At 55.3% G+C, this 20,455-nt stretch overlaps 8 protein-coding genes across 8 annotated transcripts; 4 read left to right on the top strand and 4 right to left on the bottom strand.

Moving 5' to 3' along the window:
- Positions 1-309: 309 nt before the first annotated feature.
- Positions 310-2,932, top strand: pob1 (the record flags this gene model as incomplete). The annotated part of the gene is made up of 3 exons (XM_036632482.1): positions 310-312; positions 375-578; positions 632-2,932. The coding sequence occupies 3 exons, from the start codon at positions 310-312 to the stop codon at positions 2,930-2,932; spliced, it is 2,508 nt and encodes an 835-aa protein (XP_036502736.1).
- Positions 2,933-5,018: 2,086 nt separating this feature from the next.
- CGCS363_v000632 (37S ribosomal protein S26) lies at positions 5,019-5,988 on the bottom strand (the record flags this gene model as incomplete). Its single annotated transcript, XM_036632481.1, has 2 exons — positions 5,019-5,641; positions 5,787-5,988. 2 exons carry the CDS (start codon positions 5,986-5,988, stop codon positions 5,019-5,021), a joined length of 825 nt encoding a protein of 274 aa, XP_036502737.1.
- Positions 5,989-6,450: 462 nt separating this feature from the next.
- On the top strand, positions 6,451-6,823 carry CGCS363_v000631 (uncharacterized protein; the record flags this gene model as incomplete). Its single annotated transcript, XM_036632480.1, has 2 exons — positions 6,451-6,519; positions 6,659-6,823. 2 exons carry the CDS (start codon positions 6,451-6,453, stop codon positions 6,821-6,823), a joined length of 234 nt encoding a protein of 77 aa, XP_036502734.1.
- A 523-nt stretch (positions 6,824-7,346) lies between these two features.
- On the bottom strand, positions 7,347-8,540 carry CGCS363_v000630 (uncharacterized protein; the record flags this gene model as incomplete). Its single annotated transcript, XM_036632479.1, has 1 exon — positions 7,347-8,540. The coding sequence occupies one exon, from the start codon at positions 8,538-8,540 to the stop codon at positions 7,347-7,349; it is 1,194 nt and encodes a 397-aa protein (XP_036502735.1).
- A 2,201-nt stretch (positions 8,541-10,741) lies between these two features.
- On the top strand, positions 10,742-11,878 carry tpc1 (Mitochondrial thiamine pyrophosphate carrier 1; the record flags this gene model as incomplete). Its single annotated transcript, XM_036632478.1, has 3 exons — positions 10,742-10,774; positions 10,876-10,928; positions 10,999-11,878. The coding sequence occupies 3 exons, from the start codon at positions 10,742-10,744 to the stop codon at positions 11,876-11,878; spliced, it is 966 nt and encodes a 321-aa protein (XP_036501738.1).
- A 400-nt stretch (positions 11,879-12,278) lies between these two features.
- Positions 12,279-13,749, bottom strand: URH1 (Uridine nucleosidase; the record flags this gene model as incomplete). The annotated part of the gene is made up of 4 exons (XM_036632477.1): positions 12,279-12,651; positions 12,711-13,370; positions 13,425-13,510; positions 13,684-13,749. 4 exons carry the CDS (start codon positions 13,747-13,749, stop codon positions 12,279-12,281), a joined length of 1,185 nt encoding a protein of 394 aa, XP_036501737.1.
- A 926-nt stretch (positions 13,750-14,675) lies between these two features.
- CGCS363_v000627 (uncharacterized protein) lies at positions 14,676-16,329 on the bottom strand (the record flags this gene model as incomplete). The annotated part of the gene is made up of 2 exons (XM_036632476.1): positions 14,676-16,128; positions 16,184-16,329. The coding sequence occupies 2 exons, from the start codon at positions 16,327-16,329 to the stop codon at positions 14,676-14,678; spliced, it is 1,599 nt and encodes a 532-aa protein (XP_036501744.1).
- A 456-nt stretch (positions 16,330-16,785) lies between these two features.
- rev1 (DNA repair protein rev1) lies at positions 16,786-20,404 on the top strand (the record flags this gene model as incomplete). The annotated part of the gene is made up of 2 exons (XM_036632475.1): positions 16,786-17,033; positions 17,086-20,404. 2 exons carry the CDS (start codon positions 16,786-16,788, stop codon positions 20,402-20,404), a joined length of 3,567 nt encoding a protein of 1,188 aa, XP_036501743.1.
- Between the last annotated feature and the right edge of the window lie 51 nt (positions 20,405-20,455).

Here is a 20,455-nt window from a genome sequence, read left to right as displayed (position 1 = left end):
TTTCCTTTTTGTCTGCTGCTGGCTTCATTTGGCTTTCCTAACTTGATTCCCAAACTCGAGTCGCCCCAAGCGTGCGTCTCGACTATCTACAGGCTTCATCATCAGGAATATCTCTCCCCCTCCCCATAGACCAAAAGAGCTGCCGGCAACGGCGCTGTTTTACCCGCCTTCTCGGCCGGAAAAGCAAAATAAGCCCCCAGAGAGGCTGCACTGCGCTGTAAGCCGCAAGCCGGTTACAGCCAGCTCAAGCCTCATTGTCACCCCACTTTCCGCATTTGCGATCTCACTTACACACATATAAACAACAAAATGGTACGGACTTTCGCTGCAGGCTTTGGCTTCTGGTATCAATGATGCTGACTCTCCTGTCGCAGGAATATGTACAAGAATACGCCAGGGGTGACCGTCACCTGCATCGCGAGATGCGCGAGAAGGTTCCCATGCGCGACACATTCTTTGGCCTGAAGAGCGAGCCTCAAAGGCCAAGTTCAGTAGCAACCGAGTTCATGGATATGGAATGGGACGATGAAGTGCTCAGCGAACTTGAAGACAACTCTCCGCGTATAAGTGTCAACTCGGTAAGTTCCCACGCACGGCGACCATTACTTTGCAGTTGCTAATTTGCGCGCAGTCGAGTGGTCAACCCAGTATTACTACTCTTTCGTCATACGATGAAATCCCAACACCGAGGTCAAGCCAGGGTCGGGTGGCGTACCCCGATATCCAGTCACTAAACAAACCGATCGAGGGACCGTCGGGACCGCATCTGTTTCGCTCTTCTGCGGAAAGCTATTTTGACGAAGCCATCTTGACTTTGTCTCCTGTCACCCCAAAGACAGCACGACCATTTGACGACTTCAAATACACGAAGCTGCCGCCACCGCCGGTACCAAGACAACAAAATGGTCCTTTTCAATTTACCTATGAAGAGTTGCAGTCGAGAGAGCTTGTCTCGTGGACCCCTGAGATGGTGGCGCAGTCGATGCTTAATGCTGGCATTGAGCTCTCTGTCGCTGGCCGTTTCGTGGAAAACGACATCAACGGACCCATCCTCATCACTTTGAAGTTTGAGGATCTTAAGGAGTTGGACATCCCGTCATTTGGCATGAGGACAAGAGTGTGGAACCAAATCCAACTTCTGCGCGACAGCAGGCCGAGCTCTCCTCGCGCTCCGACGCCCATTCAAGATGAACCGAGTCGTGAAGTCAAGAAGGAGGCCCGCGAGATTAGGGCGGCAGAGCGTCAGACAGACGAGTGCAGCCTCAAGCCAAGAAAGAGCAGCAGGAGGAGGCAAAAGAAGGCGTCCCACGACGACATCATCACCCCCATGGAGTCTGTATCGATTGTCGGCATCGAGCAAGTGGTCCCCAAGCCTCATCACTGCCCGAAAGGAGAGGACTGCTCCCGTTTCAAAAAGCAGCAACGTCTCATCGCGGCGTTCAGAAAGGAGCATCCCTTCGTCGATATGGAGAAGGAGACGGTGGTCATCACTGGCAACCCCGGCAACCCAGAGACCGCCAGAGCTTTGACTCCCAAGGAGATTCTTCGACCCATCTCAGACTCGGGTCCGTCAGTCGTCGCATCTTCCGACGTCCTGGGTCCCGGCAACGCCACACCGTTGCAGTACCTACAGGAGGCTACTCTGCGAAACGTCACCTCAAGGGATCCTCAGGATAATGTCCGTCAGTTCCTTGACTTCCAGAGACGCCAGAGCAACAGCGTCCCTCCTACTCCCCCCTTTGAGATGGGCGCTCCTGCTATGAAGCCTCAGCCTGATGGTCTTCGCAAGCTGCCGAAGCTGTCCATCCCGGGCAAGCAGGCTCCTGTGCGTCCCAGCAACCTCAGAGCATCCACGGTGCCGCCCGTCACTCAGCCCATCGACAGAGTGATGTCTCCTCAGCAGCAGCAACAAAGCTTTGTCCCGTATGTCATGGACCGAGCCGAAGCCATGTCGCCAGACTTGCAGAGCCCTGTTAACCCCTACCGCTTTGGCACGCCCTTCTCCGAGATGGACGTTCCCGTCACTGCCATCCCGATGGACCGTGTCGCTCGCGACATCTCCCAGTCCGTTCCTCCTGAGATGAACTACCGCGCAGGCACGCAGAAGCAGCAGCCCCTCGTCCGCACGCAGTCGCGCGCCTCTGCTCGCCGTCCCTCGTTCCCTGTCCTCCCTGCCCTCGACGAGAACAATGCCACTCCCATCGCTCGTACCTCTCCGAGGCACTCTTCTCCTCGTTCTCCCCGTTCCTCCACCCGCACTCAGCCTCTTCAAGCTCCTCCCCGCGTCAACTACCCCTGGTCGCCCGTTGAGCGTACCCACCCCTTTGAGCAAGCTATCCCGCCCATCTCCCACCTTGCGGGCGCCATTCCTGTCAAGCAAGCCGTCGAGGAGGCTCAACGTGACGGTGTCACCTTCCAGGGCCCCATGAAGAAGCGCAAGACAAAGATGCTTCGTCACGAGTGGAACGACACCTTCTGCACCCTTAAGGGTACCCGTTTGGCTGTTCACAAGGACGAGCGCACAGTCGACCGCACTCTTGAGTACGTCGACATTGACGACTATGCCATTGCGTGCTCCAGCCTGGCTTCGCAGAGCAAGCTCTCCGCCGCCTTCCGCGCAGTCCACTTCTCCTCTCATTCGCGTGAGAAGAGCGACCCCGTCGCTGCCTTCAGCTTCCAGCTTATCCCCCAAGACAAGAACGCCGCCAAGCTGCGTAAGCGCGAGAGCGCCCTGAACGGATTCACCCACCACCACTCCAACTCGACCTCGTCTGTCCCTGCCGAGGGTGCCAATGGCACTGGCAAGACCCACCACTTCGCTGTCAAGAGCCGTGACGAGCGCATCGACTGGATGCGCGAGTTGATGCTCGCTAAGGCCATGAGACAGAAGGGTGATGGTTTCGAGGTCAGCGTCAACGGCAACATGATCTAAATCTTCCTCCTCTCTCCCACGACTAATTTCCTTTCCGCAATCTTTCAATCTCCTGGGAGGCGAAAGTCATACACAAAACAAAAATAAACCAAAAACACCCAAAACAAAATGATGATGGCTAATGACCCGCGTTTGTATTTCTTATTTCACTTCAAAGAAAGCAAGCACGCACCCTGCCTCAGGACCCAAGTCTGCAGTGGCTCAAAAAGGATACCTTCTTGTTTACGCGTCTGCTTTTTTGTTTGCTTCTTTCTCTCTATTTCATTGCGTTGCATAGTTCTGGATAGCGGCATTTGTTATATCCTTGCTCAGATTCTCCTCCCCCCTTTACCTGACGCCGGGTTGATGATGAATTTTTGACGAAACCAAAAATACGGGGGGGAGGGAAAGGATAGGAACGGGGATTTGGTTACTGGCTTAATCTTTTTCCTTTTTTCTACCAACCTTGACCTCATACTACCACACGACCTTTGCATACAACACACATCACACACAAACACGCCCCTCAACACTCTCCGACGAAACGAAAAGACGCTCCTTGATTTTATATATAAGTTTAGGGATGGCACTTATGATACCTAGCTAGCTTTTGTAGCTCGAAAATGAGAAAGAGATCCGTGAGGGGCTTCGCACGAGGCCTGGGTCTGGTTATGCACGACTTCTTGGTCTCAACTTCTGAAGTGGATTCGTGTTGCGATGTGACTTTAAGATCATGTGCTCCGTGGTGCAATGTAGGCACATTTTGAACGATTACATGTCAGTTGTTTGACCAAGTCCTCCGTAGGAAATTCCAAAGTCTGAATGGGAAAGTGGTACTAAAGCTGCAGCATATGTGGCAGGCCTGCCTACCTGCCATGTAGCAAACAATCTGTGAAAGGGAATCAGAGAAGCGAGAGGGCAGCGAATGTAAACGGGGACCCGCATGCGTTAATTCGTGAAGCTTCCTAGTCTAACTTCTGAAGAAAACAAGACGCTGCCAGCAATATCGAAGTAGTTGGGGTAGATCTCATACCCGCAAGTGACGAGCGTGGAGGTTTCAATGGATGGCTAGATTCAGTGAGCTATCCAAAGAAGAAAGTCTGGGGCTGGAGCCGTGTATCCGTCAAGAGTATAACTGTCCTTGACAAGCTTCTGACAACATCTCGGCAATTGATAGACGGTATCATCAAGGAATGGTTGTCGATATTGTCTAACATTCAGCGTCGATACTAGAAAGTCTGTGAATTGATAGTGCTATATTTGTCGTTCTGTAATGTCTTTCTTATGGGCTTTAATAGAAGCAGGATGAGAACTAGGCTTGCCATGGCATTAAACGTGAAGTGAGGGTTGGAGAAATACGTATCCCGATGTCGGTGTATTCATATCACACTCTCTCATTTACCAAATCATGTAAGGTTCCTCATATCTATGGCATGTTATGTCTCTTCACATCACCTGAGGTTTTGATGATGTGCCAATGCTGCTTAGCGTCGCGCTTTAGGGGAGCAGAGTTCCAGACTCGACATAGCCGGGAAAACCATTATGCAAACGACAGTTTAAGGAGTAGTACGCCGCTGGTATCTTTAGTTTCCGTGGGCTGTAGTTTCTGCGACGCCCATCATGATGTACGTCGATAGCTCCGTCATGGTCAAGATCGAAGTCATCCGTTATTGGGATTGTGTCACAGGTGCAATGAATTTGGAAAAGCTAGGCCGGTAGGAAGTCAGAGCAGGCCCCCTTCTGTGAGTGATGATGGCCGCCGTACAATCTGGGTTGAGCAGTACATGAAAGGGCTAGCAATTCTGCGGTCGAAATTTCCCCCATACGCAGCATCAACGTCAACTCAATCACCTGAGACTGTGTCAGACCGAAGAGCGCGGTAGCAACGGGTTGAGATCTTTAGTAGTACAGCATAGTACATTTTGGCTTCATCTGTATATGCGGATGTCTATTCATACAATTCCTTTTTTGTTGTAATTCCTACATCACCACCACCGCCGCCACAGCGCATATCCAGGCGGGAGACCCGTATCAGGGCATCTCATCTTCATTCCTGACTGCCGTGCACCACCCTCTCCCATGCAACAACAAAACGCCTTCATCGACTTCATGCCCTCATGGCGGGGCGGCTAGTGAGATGGGCCGCCTCATGCACGGCCTGCCAGTCGATAACCTCCCACCACGCCTCGGCAAACGCCTTCTTGCCGCCGATGCCGCCGACGCCGAGGCCGTAGTCTCGCAGCCACGTGTGCTCCCACGTGCTCAGGCACAGGACGGGGTGGGCCTCGAGGGCGCCGGGGGGCTTCGAGCCGGACGTCTGGGCCTTGACGACGTTGTCGAAGTAGGGCCTGGCGGTGCCGGTGTTGCCGACGGTGTTCATGTCGACGTTCTGGCCGCGCCAGTGGGCGCCCGGGTACGGGCTGCCGGCGAGGTAGGTGGTGAGGACCTTGAACTCGTCCTGGGAGTTCTTGACGAGCCAGACGAAGCCCGGGCCGAACATGGCGGAGGCCGTGAGGATCATCTCGCGGCGGAGGGTCTCGATCGAAGAGAAGGAGCGGAGGAGCGCATCGGCCAGCGGCTGTGGCATCGGTTTCGGGTCCGGGGTGAGGTGCTTGAAGAAGAAGTGCGTGTTGTGCGCCATGGAGGCGTGGTTGAAGATCGGGGCCTGGTCGGGGTCGCGGGCCGTGGCGAGGATGATCTGCTTCGGGTCGCGCGGCTCAAGGTCGGTTCCTGGGAGGGTGAACGTTAGCCCTCAGTCTTTCTCCAGGGTTCAATTGGCGTGTGGCATGTCATTCCCCGTTGGGAGCTCCGGGGTGATAGTAGGTACGTCGCATGCTGGTACGCAGCGAACGAGGGAAGGAGGGAAGAGACGAACCTGCAGTCAGGGCATTGAGCTTATCGATCATCAGCGTCATGTACTGCGTCCAAGCCATGTCGTAGCCGTCGGCGGAGAGCAGTCCCGGGACGCCCTCGTTGAAGTCGTGCCTCAGCTGGGGCACGTAGTGCACTGAGCGCTGCTGGCGCACCACTCGCGCGGCCACGCTCATGCGCGGTATCCTTAATGTTGAGCGGAACATGGCTGTGTGTGTGGTGGGTGGTGATGTTCCGCCGCGTTGGTTTCGACCCGTCACGACGTCTCTCCCAAGTCTGGTGCAAGTCGCTTTTTGGTGGTGAACTTTTTTTGGGCGGCTCGTGGTGGTGCGTGCCGCTGCAATTGGCGCTTGGTGGCCTTACGATTGAGGCGTGAACAGTGCGCTGGGCCGGGGCGGGTACATTTTGTCCACTTTAGGGGGGTAGTTCGGCCAATGGGGAAAGAGGGGTTGCTTGTTGGTGATGGCTTCATCAGGACTTACAAGCTACTTTCCACGTCCAACACCAACATCTTTGCATCTCATGTTGGTGACCACATTGAATTCGGCCCCTGGGAATGTGACCCAATCTGGGTTGATTCCTACATCCCACAGAATGATTCCGTTTTGAGCAACCCGAACCACCAACATCAGCAGACTGGCAGCCTGCAGATTCAAGCTCAGGTCGTTATGCAACATGCCATCGGAACACTCCCATCTGTCGATCACCAACATAAATGCCATCGAAAACAGGAGATGGTGAATAGCAACACCAACGGCGGCGGCACGTACGACTCTTGACCCTGGCTGCCTACTTAGCCGCCCATCTCTTTGAAGGGCGCTTAAAACCGTAAGGGCGCATCGCACAACCCTGACCCTGGAGCACGGTGATCTTGACGCGGAGACGATCGCGTGGGCGGCTAATCTCAACCTTGCTAGTGTGATCATGCGGGAAAGGTTCTGCCATTCCATGTTTGCCCAAAATTGCACGCGCTTATTCCAGTCAAGATCGGACGGCCCCGGCATGCGTCGCCTCATTTTACCCCTCTTGCTGGACCGATGAAGGGTGCCGAGGCTCGTACAGAGTTCACAACAGTTGGGACTGGCGCGATAGCGAGCTACCTGAAAATCTCTCCTTCGACATGATCATTTCCAGCAGAACATCAATATTCGCCATTGCCAAAGCACCGTCATTGAATTTGCTGCCTCTTGTTCCAATTCACTCCACATTTTATTCCCTCGACTCGATCGCAGCCTCGAGGTTAAGAAGCATGATGCACATATCGAGAAGGTATTGGCTTAGCAATGGGACGAGGTCTCCGTTTAGCTGCTTCGAATTGTTGAGCTCTCAGATGTTCAAGACCTTGAACATTTCTGTCTCTCCATTTTTGACATCATTCTTCACTTTCTTCCAATGGTTGATCTGAACAGCTCTCGCTTTGAATTGTTGATATATGGCCAAGATTTAACGCCGATACACATGCAGCCGACCTATGCCAAATGATCATCCTGACCCAACGGATATCCCCACGGAACACCACCAAGCACAAGAACTCCTTATATACAAAAGGCCGTCAGCCTCAAAATCACTCCTCCTCATCCTCAATCATGCCGAGGACATCCAGCTCGGTCTTCACGAGCCGCTCAAACTCCTCCCTGTCAATGCCAGACGAGCGTGCCAACAGGAAGAGGCTGCGAAGGCTTCTTGACACGTGCTGCTTTACGCCGAACTCATTCGCGCCTTGCTTCTCGGCGGTCTCCTCGAGCTTCTCGACCATGCGGCTTCCGTTACTGCTGGCGCTTGATGCCGGGCGGGGGTGGAGAAGTACGGCCGCCCGGTCCTCGTCTTGGCTGTGGATGGAGGGCGAACGCGGCGGCTCAGCCATCGTCCAAGAGCCGTTGGTTTCGGTAAGTCCTGCCTCCGAGATATCTTGGCTGACGACGGTACCCAGACCCAAAGGCGGTGCGACATCGAAGCCCTCAACCTCCTCATCGGGATCGTGAGCATCCATCGCCGGCTGCACAGAATCGTATTGCGCATAGTAGGCATCCTCTGCCGAATCTGTACGGAACGCACCGAGCTGCGACGCTTGCGATGCGTGTGGTGCAGGCGAGCGCTTGACTGCTGGCGTTCGGTTGGCAGGCGTACGAGCAGGCGTCGCGTCATATCGGTCCCAGTAGCCGTCATCCTCATCCTCGTCGGCCTCGGCAGCGTCAAAGCTTGCAGCTGGGGTTTTAGAGCTGCTCGTCTTCGATGCCTTGTCGTCTGCGTGGGCCTTCTCAGCCTCCGCGATGGTCGAGTAGCCACCGAAGTCGCCGAATGGAGCATTCTTGTCGACGACGCTGACCTCGCCGACTCTCCAACCGTCACCGCCGCCGTCCTTGTCGCCGACGCAGTAGATGAGACGAAACGACAGTTCGAGCTCCTCGAGTACAACGAGCGCCTGCAGCGTCTCCAAGTCGAGTCGCCTGTATCGCGTCTTCGCATCGTACTCCCAGTCCACCTCGACCTCGCCTGATACAGGATGGGGTTCTAGTCTACCGCTCTGGACAATCTCGCTCAGTCTTGCTGCCTTGTCTGTGTCGTAGGCAAGCAGGCGAATCCAGGGTTCAGTGCTAGACTCTGAGAGGAGCTGAACTCTTTGCCTCAGGATTGGGCTAAGCAGCGGCAAGACGCCGATGGCCGGCTGTGTGGAGATAGAGGCAGGAGGCAAGGCGGGCAAGATGGGAGCCAGCAGGCCGCCGATGTTGGGCATAGGCGGTGATGTTGTCGTCGCCATTGTGGTTGTGATGTTGGAGGTAAAGATTGGTAGTTTGGGATTCCTCGTCAACACTCCTCGCGGGGGATACGTGAGTATTATATGGGAGGCAAGGGGCGGTGGCCAAGTTACAGAGACGGCGGTAGTAGAAGTAGTAGTAGTGCGGATGGCCAGGTGTATGGTAAGGTAAGGTAGGTAACGATATCACATGCAGCTACTGCTGGGGGTAGATGGATGTCTTGCTGGTCAGCCTGACTCGGAAATCTCTGCCTTGGCGTATCGAAGTTGGGTGAGTAGTAAAGTAGGTATTGAGAGAGCAAAAGGATATGATCGTGACGACACAAGGGGAGGTCGCGTCTATAATAAAGAAAACGGAAAAGAGGAGGAGAGGAAGGCGGGCAGAAAGTCTAACTCGGTCGAGTCGACGGGGCTGTTACGCAGGCGGAACGGCAGTCGGCGGTGCCATGGGCGAGCTAGAGGTGCAGTGTCCAGTTGCAGTGTAGTGTCCAGTGTCGTGTCGTAGGCTCCGTGTGGCTCCTGCCCCATCCAGGGCTGGACTGGGTGACTGGGTTTTCCCGCTGGTCGCGCATCGAGTTCAGCGTTCGGTCGGGGGGCTGCTCCCCACACTGAGGGGGGGCGAGGGGCGGCCGGGACGCCAAGACTGGCGGTTCCAGCCAATGCGGAGGCACCTCAAAGGCAATTGCGACTCCGCCTAGGGGAGTCGTCTCGGACGGAGGGAACCACTAGCGATGAGCCAATGACCTTGCTGCATCTTGCTTAGGAGCAGGCCGCTCGAGCGCAGAGACACTGACGAGCCAACTTTGGCACGTGTTACTGGAGCCCCAGAATCCGGGTGAAGCTGCCCACTTGCCTCGACCTGCCCTTTTTTAGGTCTTCTTCCATTCGTCTCAACTTCGCTGGTTTCTTACCCCGACGACAGGGAAGTACATTGTGGCCATGCTGGACCTCGAGAGTACCCTCCATGCCCATCTGTTGCCGTCCCTCGTTGCCGTACACCGGGTCCTTCGCTGCGAATTCAAGGTACCTTGCTGCCTACACTACTCGAGTGCCCCTCGAAACAGCCAGTTGCCGGGCATTGATGAGACAAAGACATTTGTCAGGACGCTTCCATGGGAGATTCACATTACGATACTTTTTCCAAACATTCAAACATGTCTTGGTGATTATCTATCTACCAACATCGTCCTTCCTTCCGAGTTCTGATAAGATTGTTTCTTCTCGGCAACTCCTCTTGACTGAGGCGTTCCCCTCTCATCTCTTTCAGATGCTAATCCAGATGGGTAGGTTGCCAACCAGTGTCGTCAGAGCTGCCAGTGGTCACAAGACGCAAGCAGTCATGAGAACATGGACAAGCACGCAGCCTCGTGGTTTTGATGAGATCAAAAAATTCCTCCCAATTCTTGCACGTCTCGCAACGAGTCCCGTGAGATGGCAACCCGCTCTCGTCGACCATCAGTCCAAATAAGACTTGCATTTGCATCTTACATCCGCTCTCTCTCTCTCTACGTCTTTGATCTCCTTTGCCTGGCCCGCACGGGTGAAAGGGACCAGACCCTGCGTGGCTATGCCCACTAAATTTTGCATGGAGAAGGCGGGTGCCCTTGCTACAGTGACGCCCGCAGTGGGGTTCCAGCGCGCTATCTCTCCCAAGATGCAGTGGTAAATCTCCCTGACAGCGCGCTACCATCAGCATTGCGTCACAATGCTTGGGGGGTCCTGGGTGGGAGCTAGGTATCTCACCCAAGATGTCCATCTTAGGTAACCAGAAAAATTCCCACGCGAGCGACGAACAGACGTCCAACAGAATTGAGATTAGCCAAAAAGAACCAACATCGAAAACGAATAGCGGACAGACCCTCGACATTCGGTTTCTAGCCATCACCGGGACGATCCTCAAACAAGTTTCTACTCAATTGAGACCTCTCAGCCTCACTCGCTGGAGCCGCCATCTGGTTGTTTCGACTTGCCGAGCAGTGCCACGCCGATAGAACTGCGGGAAGACGCCCCGTCGTTGAGATCTCGGACCGCGCCGCTTGGACGAACTCCCACAGACACGCGACTCATCTGACCCTGATAAACCTCGTCCTACGGTCCCGAAAACAAGTCGCGCATCTCCGACGACCACCACGAGCTGCCCTGCCAGTCTCGTCCTCCCTTCACACGCCTTCTACGCAGGTCCCCTTGAGGACACAGCCGGATGCATGTCGCCCAGCGGCGAACGCCTCAAAGATGAGGTAAGGCGACACTGCCCCCACGAACGGCCTCTCCGATTTCGCTGCCGTCATGTCTACATGTGCTGTCGAAACGTCACGATGCTTACACACTGTCCGCCCAGGGCTCCCGCCTGCAGGTTGTAACGGCCGGCGCCACGGCCGGTCTGTTTGCTCGGTATGCCATCCATCACCTGCCAGACGGGAAGACAAAAACTTGTGACCCAACGCTGACTTGAATGGGAAAGCTTTGTAATCGCTCCCCTCGATGTCGTCAAGATCCGCCTCCAGCTGCAGTCACACTCGCTCTCCGACCCTCTGTCGATCCAGACCGCCAGGGGCGGGCCCGTGTACAAGGGCACTCTGAACACTATGAAGCTGATCATCGCGAATGAGGGAGTCACAGGCCTGTGGAAGGGCAACGTACCAGCAGAACTGATGTACGTCTGCTACTCGGCAGTCCAGTTTACGACCTACCGCACGACGGCCCAATTGCTTCAGAGTATCTCCGATAACCGACTCCCCAACGCCGCCCAGTCCTTCATCGCCGGAGCTACCGCCGGAGCTGCCGCTACGACGGCCACATATCCGCTCGACCTACTGCGGACTCGCTTTGCCGCGCAGGGGAACGAACGGGTGTATACTGGCCTTCGACACGCCGTCACCGACATCTACCGAGACGAAGGACCCCGCGGCTTCTTCCGAGGGCTCGGGCCCGGTGTGGCGCAGATCGTACCGTACATGGGCATATTCTTTGCATTGTATGAAGGTCTGCGCTTGCCGCTAGGTGACTTGCATCTACCATGGGGCGGTGGCGACGCCACGGCTGGTGTTATGGCCAGCGTCATGTCCAAGACAGCCGTTTTCCCCCTTGATCTGGTGCGGAAACGTATCCAGGTGCAAGGCCCCACGCGATCGCGATACGTGCACAAGAACATTCCCGAGTATCCCGGGGCGGTGCGTGCCATGCGAATGATCTTTGCAAGTGAAGGCATACGGGGACTGTACCGCGGTTTGACGGTCAGTCTTATCAAGGCCGCTCCAGGAAGCGCGGTTACGGTGTGGACTTATGAGAGGGTCCTGAGAGTGTTGATGAGATTAGAGAATTCTGATGAGAAGCGATTTTGACTTGGGAAAATGGAATATAGAAGGGCATATGATACCCCATTATAGAAGACAGGATTGGGCTTTGTTGAAAAGCGGTGGCTCTGTTTGAGCAGAGGAGTAACGGAAACCACGAAGTTTTCAAAATAGAGTCATATCTAGACCTAATACATATCCAATTGGGTTCATGTTAACGTAGTAGGAAAACTTGGGCGTGAAGCAACTTGCGCTGCTGAGATTGACGCTCAGCGTTCGGGGTCGGAGTTCTTTTTCACCGTTCACAATCTTCTCGTCGCACCGTGAGTGAGAGGACTTGGCAAAGCGCTGAAACTTGTTGGTCTATCAATACTGAACGCAGACTCGCTAGACAATCGCGGCTTGACAAGGCGTATGCAACCCAGACCTCGCACCAGCAGACAACTTTTTAGTTCTCCAGAGGACCATTCTCCTTCAACCCCGTCACCTCACCGGCGTTGACCCGATCCGCCCGCTCCGTACACTCCTCAATGACCTTCCAGAACATGGGAATGTCGAGACCGCGGGGTATCCTGACGCCCTCGCTGCCCGGCTCCAGCAGCTTCGCGACCGTCCTTCCCAGCTGCGCCTTGCCCTCCTTCGCATCCTCAAGAGATCCCTCCGTGATGACGGTCAGGTCGAAGCGCTCGTGGTACTTTACGCAGTTGCCCTTCTTGGTGTCGAAGTCGTAGAAGGGGATCTCGTGCTTGGTGCCCGTGAGGACGGCGGCCACGGCGAGGGGGTCGTGGAGGGGCGGCCCGGCGGTGATGCCGAAGACGTCGCTGTACCGCCAATCAGTTTCCCATACACAGCACACACACAAGCATATCATCACACATACCTATACGTCTTGGCAAAGAACATGAGAAGCTCGACCAGCATCTGCCGCAGCGTGGTCTTGCCCTTACCCGTCTTCTCGCCGGCGGCGTCCTTCCCGTACAGCAGCAGCTCCCTCACCTCCTCCGTGGCGAGGACCTGGTGCGACAGGTCGAGCGGGACGAGGGTCGTCTTGGCCGCGAGGGCCTTGTTGTGGAACACGGCGGCGGCGGCCTCCGGGTCGATGATGATGTTGAACTCGGCCCAGGGCGTCCAGTTGCCGACGCGCGCGACGCCGTCGACCTTGCCCATGACGATGTCCGTGAAGCCGTCGCCGATGGCGCCGCCCATGATGCTCAGCCCCCTGATGTGGGCGACGAGGTCCGGGTACTTTGCGAAGAGCTGCGCGACGTTGGTGAGGGAGCCCGTGGCGACGAGCCAGGCGGTGCCGGGCGCCTGGGCGGAGAGGGCGGCGGCCATGGCGTCGATGGCCGGGGTGGTGCGGTCGGCGGCCTTCAGGGGCTGCGGGAGGAGGTCGGTGCCGTCGAGGCCGGACTCGCCGTGGATGTCGGTGGCGGCTTGCATGGGCGGCCGGGCCATGGGCTTGGCGGCGCCGACGTAGACGGGGATGTCATTGTGCTTGCCGATCGCCGTGAGAATGGACGAAGCGTTGGCGGTTGTCTTTCTGGGATGTTGTTAGAATGAAGCACTCTAGGGGGGCATCGTGTGTATTACTCACTCTAGGGGGGCGTTTCCGAAGACAGTTGAGAGGCCCAGTAGCTTGATTGTGGGGTGGTAGGCGGCCAGTAGGATGGCGAAGGTGTCCTGGTGAGGTTCGGTCAGCGTGAGTTTGGTTTCCGTACAGGCCGGTAGTGGCTAAGTGCAGTGTCGTGCATGACTTTTGTTTTGCATGCGGCGTGTGAGTGTGAGACTCATGAGGCATGCAGGTTTATCATGGCCCCCTCACACCACACAACATGATGACGGCGGCAACTCACATCGTGGCCTGGGTCGCAGTCCAGCCAGACTGGGACTGTGGGCTCCGTCAATTTGAGGTCGACCATGGTAGCTCCAAGAAATAATATTATTCAAAATTGAGGTATATGGAATTCCACGGAATCGCTGAGGATGTCGGACAGAGATGAGGGCGGCGGACAGCCAGGTATGCGAGGGTTGGCCGCCGCGGCAGGTAAACAGCCACGGACTGGTCGCCGTGCGCTTCATTGGAAGCGTTCCCACTCACAGTGGATAACACCAACCAAACGGGCACGGGGGCCCCTCCTCTGGGGCTTTCGATACGGGGGCGGGGGAGCCGTTGGCCTAGGAAAACAGACGGAGACAGGCGGAGGATGGGTGGATGGGCACCTGGGCGGGTGCCCAAACGGGGAGGGAAAAAAGATTGGGCCAATCCCATCACATGATAATCATGTCTGCGGTGTTTTTATTTTGATTCTGATTAGACGAAACCCTATGAACGGTCTCTCCTGTCGCCCTCACTGGTGCCAACGCCCTACAGACACACGGAGTGCCGAGATCTTGGGGCGGTGGACCCCACGGGCGATTACCTCAGAGAAACACTGCGAGACGAAGCTTCAAGCGGAGGTGCGCGGCTGTTGATAATGAGGCGGTGTCCTCCGAGCACTCGACATGCGCCCGTTTCGGAAGGTCCAGCAGACCCAGCACCACCACCGAAAACACTTCCGTGTTTGCCGGGTCTCGCACCAGGTCATCTGCTGCTGAGTCATCGAACTCTGATATCTTCAACGTCATTTTTCCCTCTGAAGCTAGGTTAGGTCCATGTTGCCTCTATGCTGTACGCCTAAGGCAGTGATGGAGGCATGCGATATGTATGTCGTCCAGGCCGCGTTGAGAGGCCAAGACGAGACAATACAGAGGGCGTGACTATGACGATGATACTGTTGGTCGCCTTGCAAGTGTAGCCATCACTTACTTGAAGTTACGGCTTTACTCACTGTGCTGCCTCCGCTATTCAGGACTTCTCCGCCGCCTTCCGCTGTTCCATGACCCTCAACACATCTGCTGCGTTGTTACCGTCGCCCTTTCTCTTCTTGGGACCTCTCTTTCTCTTCGTCTTGCCACCGTGTCCACCCTCGTCATCATCGTCGTTGCCCCATTGAGACAACTTAATTGGTTGGTCGTCAAAGTCGGCCTCATCCTCAAATCTGCTGGTGCCAAAGCCCATGTCCAGATCTTCGGCATCACGGTCGACCGACTCCAGCATCTTCCTGCGACGTGCCGCGCGGGCCTTGGCCTCTTCGTCGTCTTCATCCTCATCATTATCCTCTTCCTTGTTTGCTGCTCTGAGCTGTGCGGCCCTCTTGAACGCTGCCATGATTGCAGGGTCTTCCATAGAGGGTGCCTTGATGGATTGTGATGAAATAAGCTCCGTCTTGGAGTCCTTGAAGTAATTGCGCGGGGCGGCTGGCTTGGGAGGTGGTGCCATTGATGTCGAGTCGGATTTGGGTTCTGCCTTGGCGTCCTCCTTCGCCTCCTTGTCCTTTACCTCGCCTTCGTCGTCCTCATCCGAATCGCTGTCCATGCCAGCAAGCGGATCGTAGTCGTCTCCCGCGTCGGCGAAAATGTCATCGTTGTCATCTTCCTCGGCTTCCTGCTGCTGCTGCTTCTTGTAGAATTCAGGAACCTCCATGCCAAGCGGCTTCGCGTCCTTATCCGGAATGAACTCCTTCCTCTGCTCTTCTTCTACCCCTGCTTGTACTTTTCGGACCTTTCTCTTCTCGTGACCGTCTTCGTCGACGATGATAAGAACCTCGCGGCCCTTGCTGTCTCGCTCAATGCGAGTCCCGGGCTTTTGCTTCGCTCCAATCTTCCTGAATTTGTCGCCCAGATTGTCTTGCGCTGCCTTTGCAGCCGCTCTTGCAGCCTTCATCTCCGCCAAAATCTGGTCTCGTGTTCTCTTTTTCCCAGGTGCAAGCGCTATAGATGCCATCTGGCCCTTCTTCTTGACCGTCTCCTTTTCGATAGCTTGCACCTCTGACTCCTCCAATTCGTCGAATGCTTCATCAATGTCCTCTTCGGGGGGCGCCTCCTCCTTCTCTTCTTTGTCTTTTTCGTCGTTCCAAACGTCTTCGCCTCTTCGTATCCTCGCCAGGAGCTTGAAGTCCAACCCCTTTACTAGATGCGTGCTGGAGATGTCGCCTCCTGCAATCTCGTTGCGGAGCTTCTCAAACGTCTCCTTGTCAATCTCCTCGTTCTTGAGTGACTCCTCCAACGCCTTTATCCTTTTCGCACGGTCGTCTTCCTCTTCATCGTACCGCTCTTTCGATCGGTCCACGTAGCCTTCGGCGAGTCGGGATCCTTTGGGCGCTGACGATCGGAACTTCTTCTGGGGCTGAGCTGCTTGATTTCTAGCAGCAAGTTGTCGCGCAAACTCGTTTCTAGGGTTCATGCCACCAACAGACCGGCTGCAACCCGCGAGTTAGTCAGATACTTGAAGTGATGCATGCCAAGGAAGCTTACGGCGTCATTGGGATGCTTGACCGTTGTCGCGATCCCAGAGCACCAGCGCCAGATGGCGTGGCGCTGCCTGGAGTGGCTCCATTACTGGGTGATGATGACTTGGTTGAGTTCGCGCCTAGCAGCTTCCGAAACTGTTCGTTGTTCATGGTCGCAATTCCTCGACGGTTGTTGGGTCCGACAGGTTGTCGCAAACAAGCAAAACATTGAGCTCTTGTAAGTCAAAGTGCTTAACGCCGAAAAAAAGGTACCCGTACTTTGGGCGGGTACAGATTAGTCATGCAACTTGACAGACAGGGGCCGTGCACTTACACGCGTGAAGGCCCCACTCCACTTAACGCGGTCATCCGCGTCGCAGGCATCATCTACGCCGTCGGTGCTCCGTCAAGAGCATCTCATCGCCAACTCACTTGTGCGCCCCGGTCTCGATCTCCGTACCACACGGGCGCTATCCTTACTCTTCGATGAAGATGTTTGATATCATGCGCTCGATAATTTGGACAGGATTTCGTGTGAGGGATTCATCGCAACGCTAGCATTTGGGTCATCGGCCGTGATCCCAGACATCCGCCATCTATACGAAAGCACCGTGACCACCGAACAAGATGGGGAGCCGTCTCGAGAAAAACTCCTCTCAAGTGAGGAGAAGAATCGAAAGTCATGAGTTTACCGACGAAGGAGGCGAGGAGTATGAGCCAAGCGCCTTTGGCGGCTTTGGTGACTACTTCAGAAGAAAGAAGATCAAGCTACAGAATCTGGATGCCGACATGAGAGCCTCTTCAAGCGAGAAACCTCAAATTTTCAAGGGTGTCGTTGCGCATGTTACGGGCTATACGCAGCCTCCCCTTCATATGTAAGTCCCAAGGATGAGACGCGACTGCCGGCGGCTGACCGTGGTTTTGTAGCCTTCATCGAGAGCTTGTTCAGCATGGCGCAGGCTTCCTGCAGTACTTGGACGCGAAGACCATGGCCACTCACATCATCGCATCCTCTGTGCCGCCCAAAAAGTCTGTGGACTACAGCAGATATCGACTGGTGAAGCCCGCCTGGGTCACTGATTCTATTCGAGCCGGGCGACTTCTGCCCTGGTCCGATTACCGAGTGGACAACGACGGTCCTCGTCAGAAAGTTCTGAAGTTTGATGAATCCAACAAGCTCAGTCAGGCAACACCTCAGTCCAGGAAGGGATACAGGGAGCAGACGGACAACAGCTTCTACACAAGTCAATTCAAAGCATCTGCTGCCAGTCCTGCAACCCCCTCACTGAGTCGATTTGTTGAGCGCGCCGAATCGCCGCTTGCCCGCAAGCATGCTCGCAGTTCTGACAGCCCTGGAACCATCCCTTTCCCCTCGGCTCAGAAGGTTAAGCTGAAGGAAGAAGTGGAAGAGTTTGATGACATGGAAATCGACGAATTGATGGTCGATATTCTTCCCGAGGGCCCAGCATCCAAGTCCGAGCTGTCAAAACCCGAGAAGCACAATACCAAGCAGCCGCATGTTGCTAAGGACCAGAAACTTAACGAGCAGCCCAAAGCTTTTGGGGAGCCCAAGATTAAGCAGCCCAGCCCCGAAGCTCCCAAGATCGACGATGGGAGAGACACGATCACACCTGCGCTGATCGAGGAGGAGATGAAACGAAATTCCAAAATGCCTGAGAACATGACTTCCGAAGAACATAATGCCTGGCTTCTCTCAGACCCGAAAATGTGGAAGTCTTCAACGGCGAACCCAGACTTTTTGAAGCAGTTCTACTCCGAGAGCCGGCTCCATCATCTGTCGACCTGGAAGGCCGAATTGAAATCAAAGATGCAGAAGCTTGCCAAGGAAAAGGGCACCTCAACCATAAAGAGGAAGGCTGGATCTCGACGATACATCATGCACGTCGACTTTGACAGCTTCTTCTGCGCCGTTTCCTTGAAACGCAACCCGGAATACGTCGACAAGCCGACCGTGGTCGCTCATAGCAGTGGATCTGCTTCAGAAATTGCAAGTTGTAACTACGTGGCGCGTAAATTCGGTGTAAAGAATGGCATGTGGATGAAGCGGGCTCTGGATTTGTGTCCAGATATCAAGGTTCTGCCATATGATTTCCCTGCCTATGAAGAAGCCAGCCGTCACTTCTACGAAGCCATTCTCGACATTGGCGGAGTCGTTCAAAGCGTCAGTATTGACGAAGCACTTGTTGATATCACGTCCATCGTCCTCTCCAGCGTCGGTTCAGAAGGTGCTGGTGTAGACGAGGGTAGTATCTGGAGGGAGCAAGACAAGGCGGAGCAGATTGCTCGCGGCCTGCGCGACAATATCAAAGCATCAACCGGATGTGCTGTCTCGGTCGGCATCGGAGGAAATATCCTGCAAGCAAAGGTCGCCCTGCGCCGAGCAAAACCTGCCGGGCAATTTCTGATGAAGCCTGAGGAAATGCTCGAGATTATCGGAGAGATCGAAGCGAAGGACCTTCCCGGTGTTGCATACAGTCTTAGCGGCAAACTCGAGGAGATCGGAGTCAAGTACGTCAAAGACATCCGAAACGTATCAAAGGAGCGTCTGTCTTCCTCTTTGGGACCCAAGACCGGCGAAAGGCTGTGGGAGTATGCCCGTGGCATCGACCGAGCTGAAGTTGGAGAACATCCCCCCAGAAAATCCGTTTCAGCGGAGGTCAACTGGGGCATCCGCTTCATCAATCAGCAGGAAGCTGAAGAATTCGTCCTGAATCTTTGCAAGGAGCTTGAGCGTCGACTGCTCAACGAGCAGGTCAAGGGAAAGCAGTTCACCATGAAGATCATGCGCCGGGCCCAAGATGCCCCCTTGGACCCGGCAAAGCATTTGGGACACGGCAAATGTGACAGCTTCAGCAAGAGTGTGATGTTTGGTGTCGCCACCCACAACGCGGAAACAATTGCGAAAGAAGCCGTTTCGGTCCTTCGATCTTACAGGTTCAGTCCTGGTGACCTTCGAGGTCTCGGTGTGCAGTTGACGAAACTCGAACCTATCAAGACTGGTCCAACTGGCTCTGAGAGCAGTCAACGCAGGCTTGCATTTCCAACCTTCAATAGCGCCAACTCATCTAAAAAGGGTGCTGCTGATCCTATTGAGGATTCAAAGAGCCCCTCAAAGCCCAAGACGACCCAGGCGCGTGGGAGTGTTGCACAAGATCCCATTGCAGACGATCCTTTGACACCGAAGAAACCCAAAGTGCATCCAGCCCTGGCACTGGCGCGAGCCGGTGAGAGGGATGAGAAAGCAAACACACCACTGAACATCATGGGAACCCAGTTTATCCTGCCATCACAAGTCGACCCGGCCGTGCTGGCTGAGCTGCCCAGCGATATCAGATCCAAGCTGCAGAGGGGCCAGAAGCCACCGCCTGCAGCTAGACCAGTATCGCCGAAAGCCAAGTCAAGGAGCCAGAGCCCTGCGATACCAAACGATATCCCATCTCAGGTTGACCCAGAGGTCTTCAATGCCCTGCCAGAGGATATGAAGGCGGAGGTTCTCGCACAGTACGGACGGAAGAGCGCGCAAACCCGGTTACCACAGTCACCGCGCAAAGACAGGATAATCCAGCCAAAGAAAGCAATCACACCAACAAAGAGGGGTAGGAACTTGTTCAATAATGCAAGGGAAAGACAGCAGGATGCCGCAGCAAACCGTCTGCAAACAAGTTTCCTGCCGAGCAAGGGGGCTGCCCCCGCAGCGCAGAACGATGAGCCAGAGGAACTGGACCCGGAGTTTCTGGCCGAGTTGCCGGAAGACGTCCGCCGGGAAGTCATCGAAGACCACCGGAGAAAACGCCTCGCCCAGAAATCCGGTCTCAACTTCAACGCGCCCCGGAAGCACCTCCCAGCCGAGGCCAGCGACTTCTTACCCGGCGGACAGACCAAGCTTCAATTCCCTGCACCGCCGCCAAAGGTCAATTTCATGGGATCTGCGGTGAAGTCGGTGCAGGAGATCAAGGACATGATCGAGGCCTGGCACGACGGGACTCGGGCGGAGGGTCCGCACCAGGAGGATGTCGTCATGTTTGAGAAGTATCTGGCCAAGGTCGTGACGGAGGAGCGCGACATGCACAAGGCATCGAAACTGGTCCAGTGGCTTGAGTGGTTGGTGGAGGAGGACGGCAGCGAAGGGCGAGGGAAGCGGGCTTGGAGGAGGACGGTCTTGGATATCAAGGCGGCGGTCCAGAAGGCCGTAGAGCGGAGGGGCTTGGGGCCCCTCAAGCTATGAAGTTGTATGATTCACGATTGATGCCAGGATACCATTGGGTGGCGTTTGGGA

This window comes from Colletotrichum siamense (genome assembly GCF_013390195.1).
Source record: "Colletotrichum siamense strain Cg363 chromosome Unknown KSG_Cg363_contig01, whole genome shotgun sequence".
NCBI lineage: Eukaryota > Fungi > Ascomycota > Sordariomycetes > Glomerellales > Glomerellaceae > Colletotrichum > Colletotrichum siamense.
This window is presented reverse-complemented; position numbering and strand designations above follow the sequence as displayed.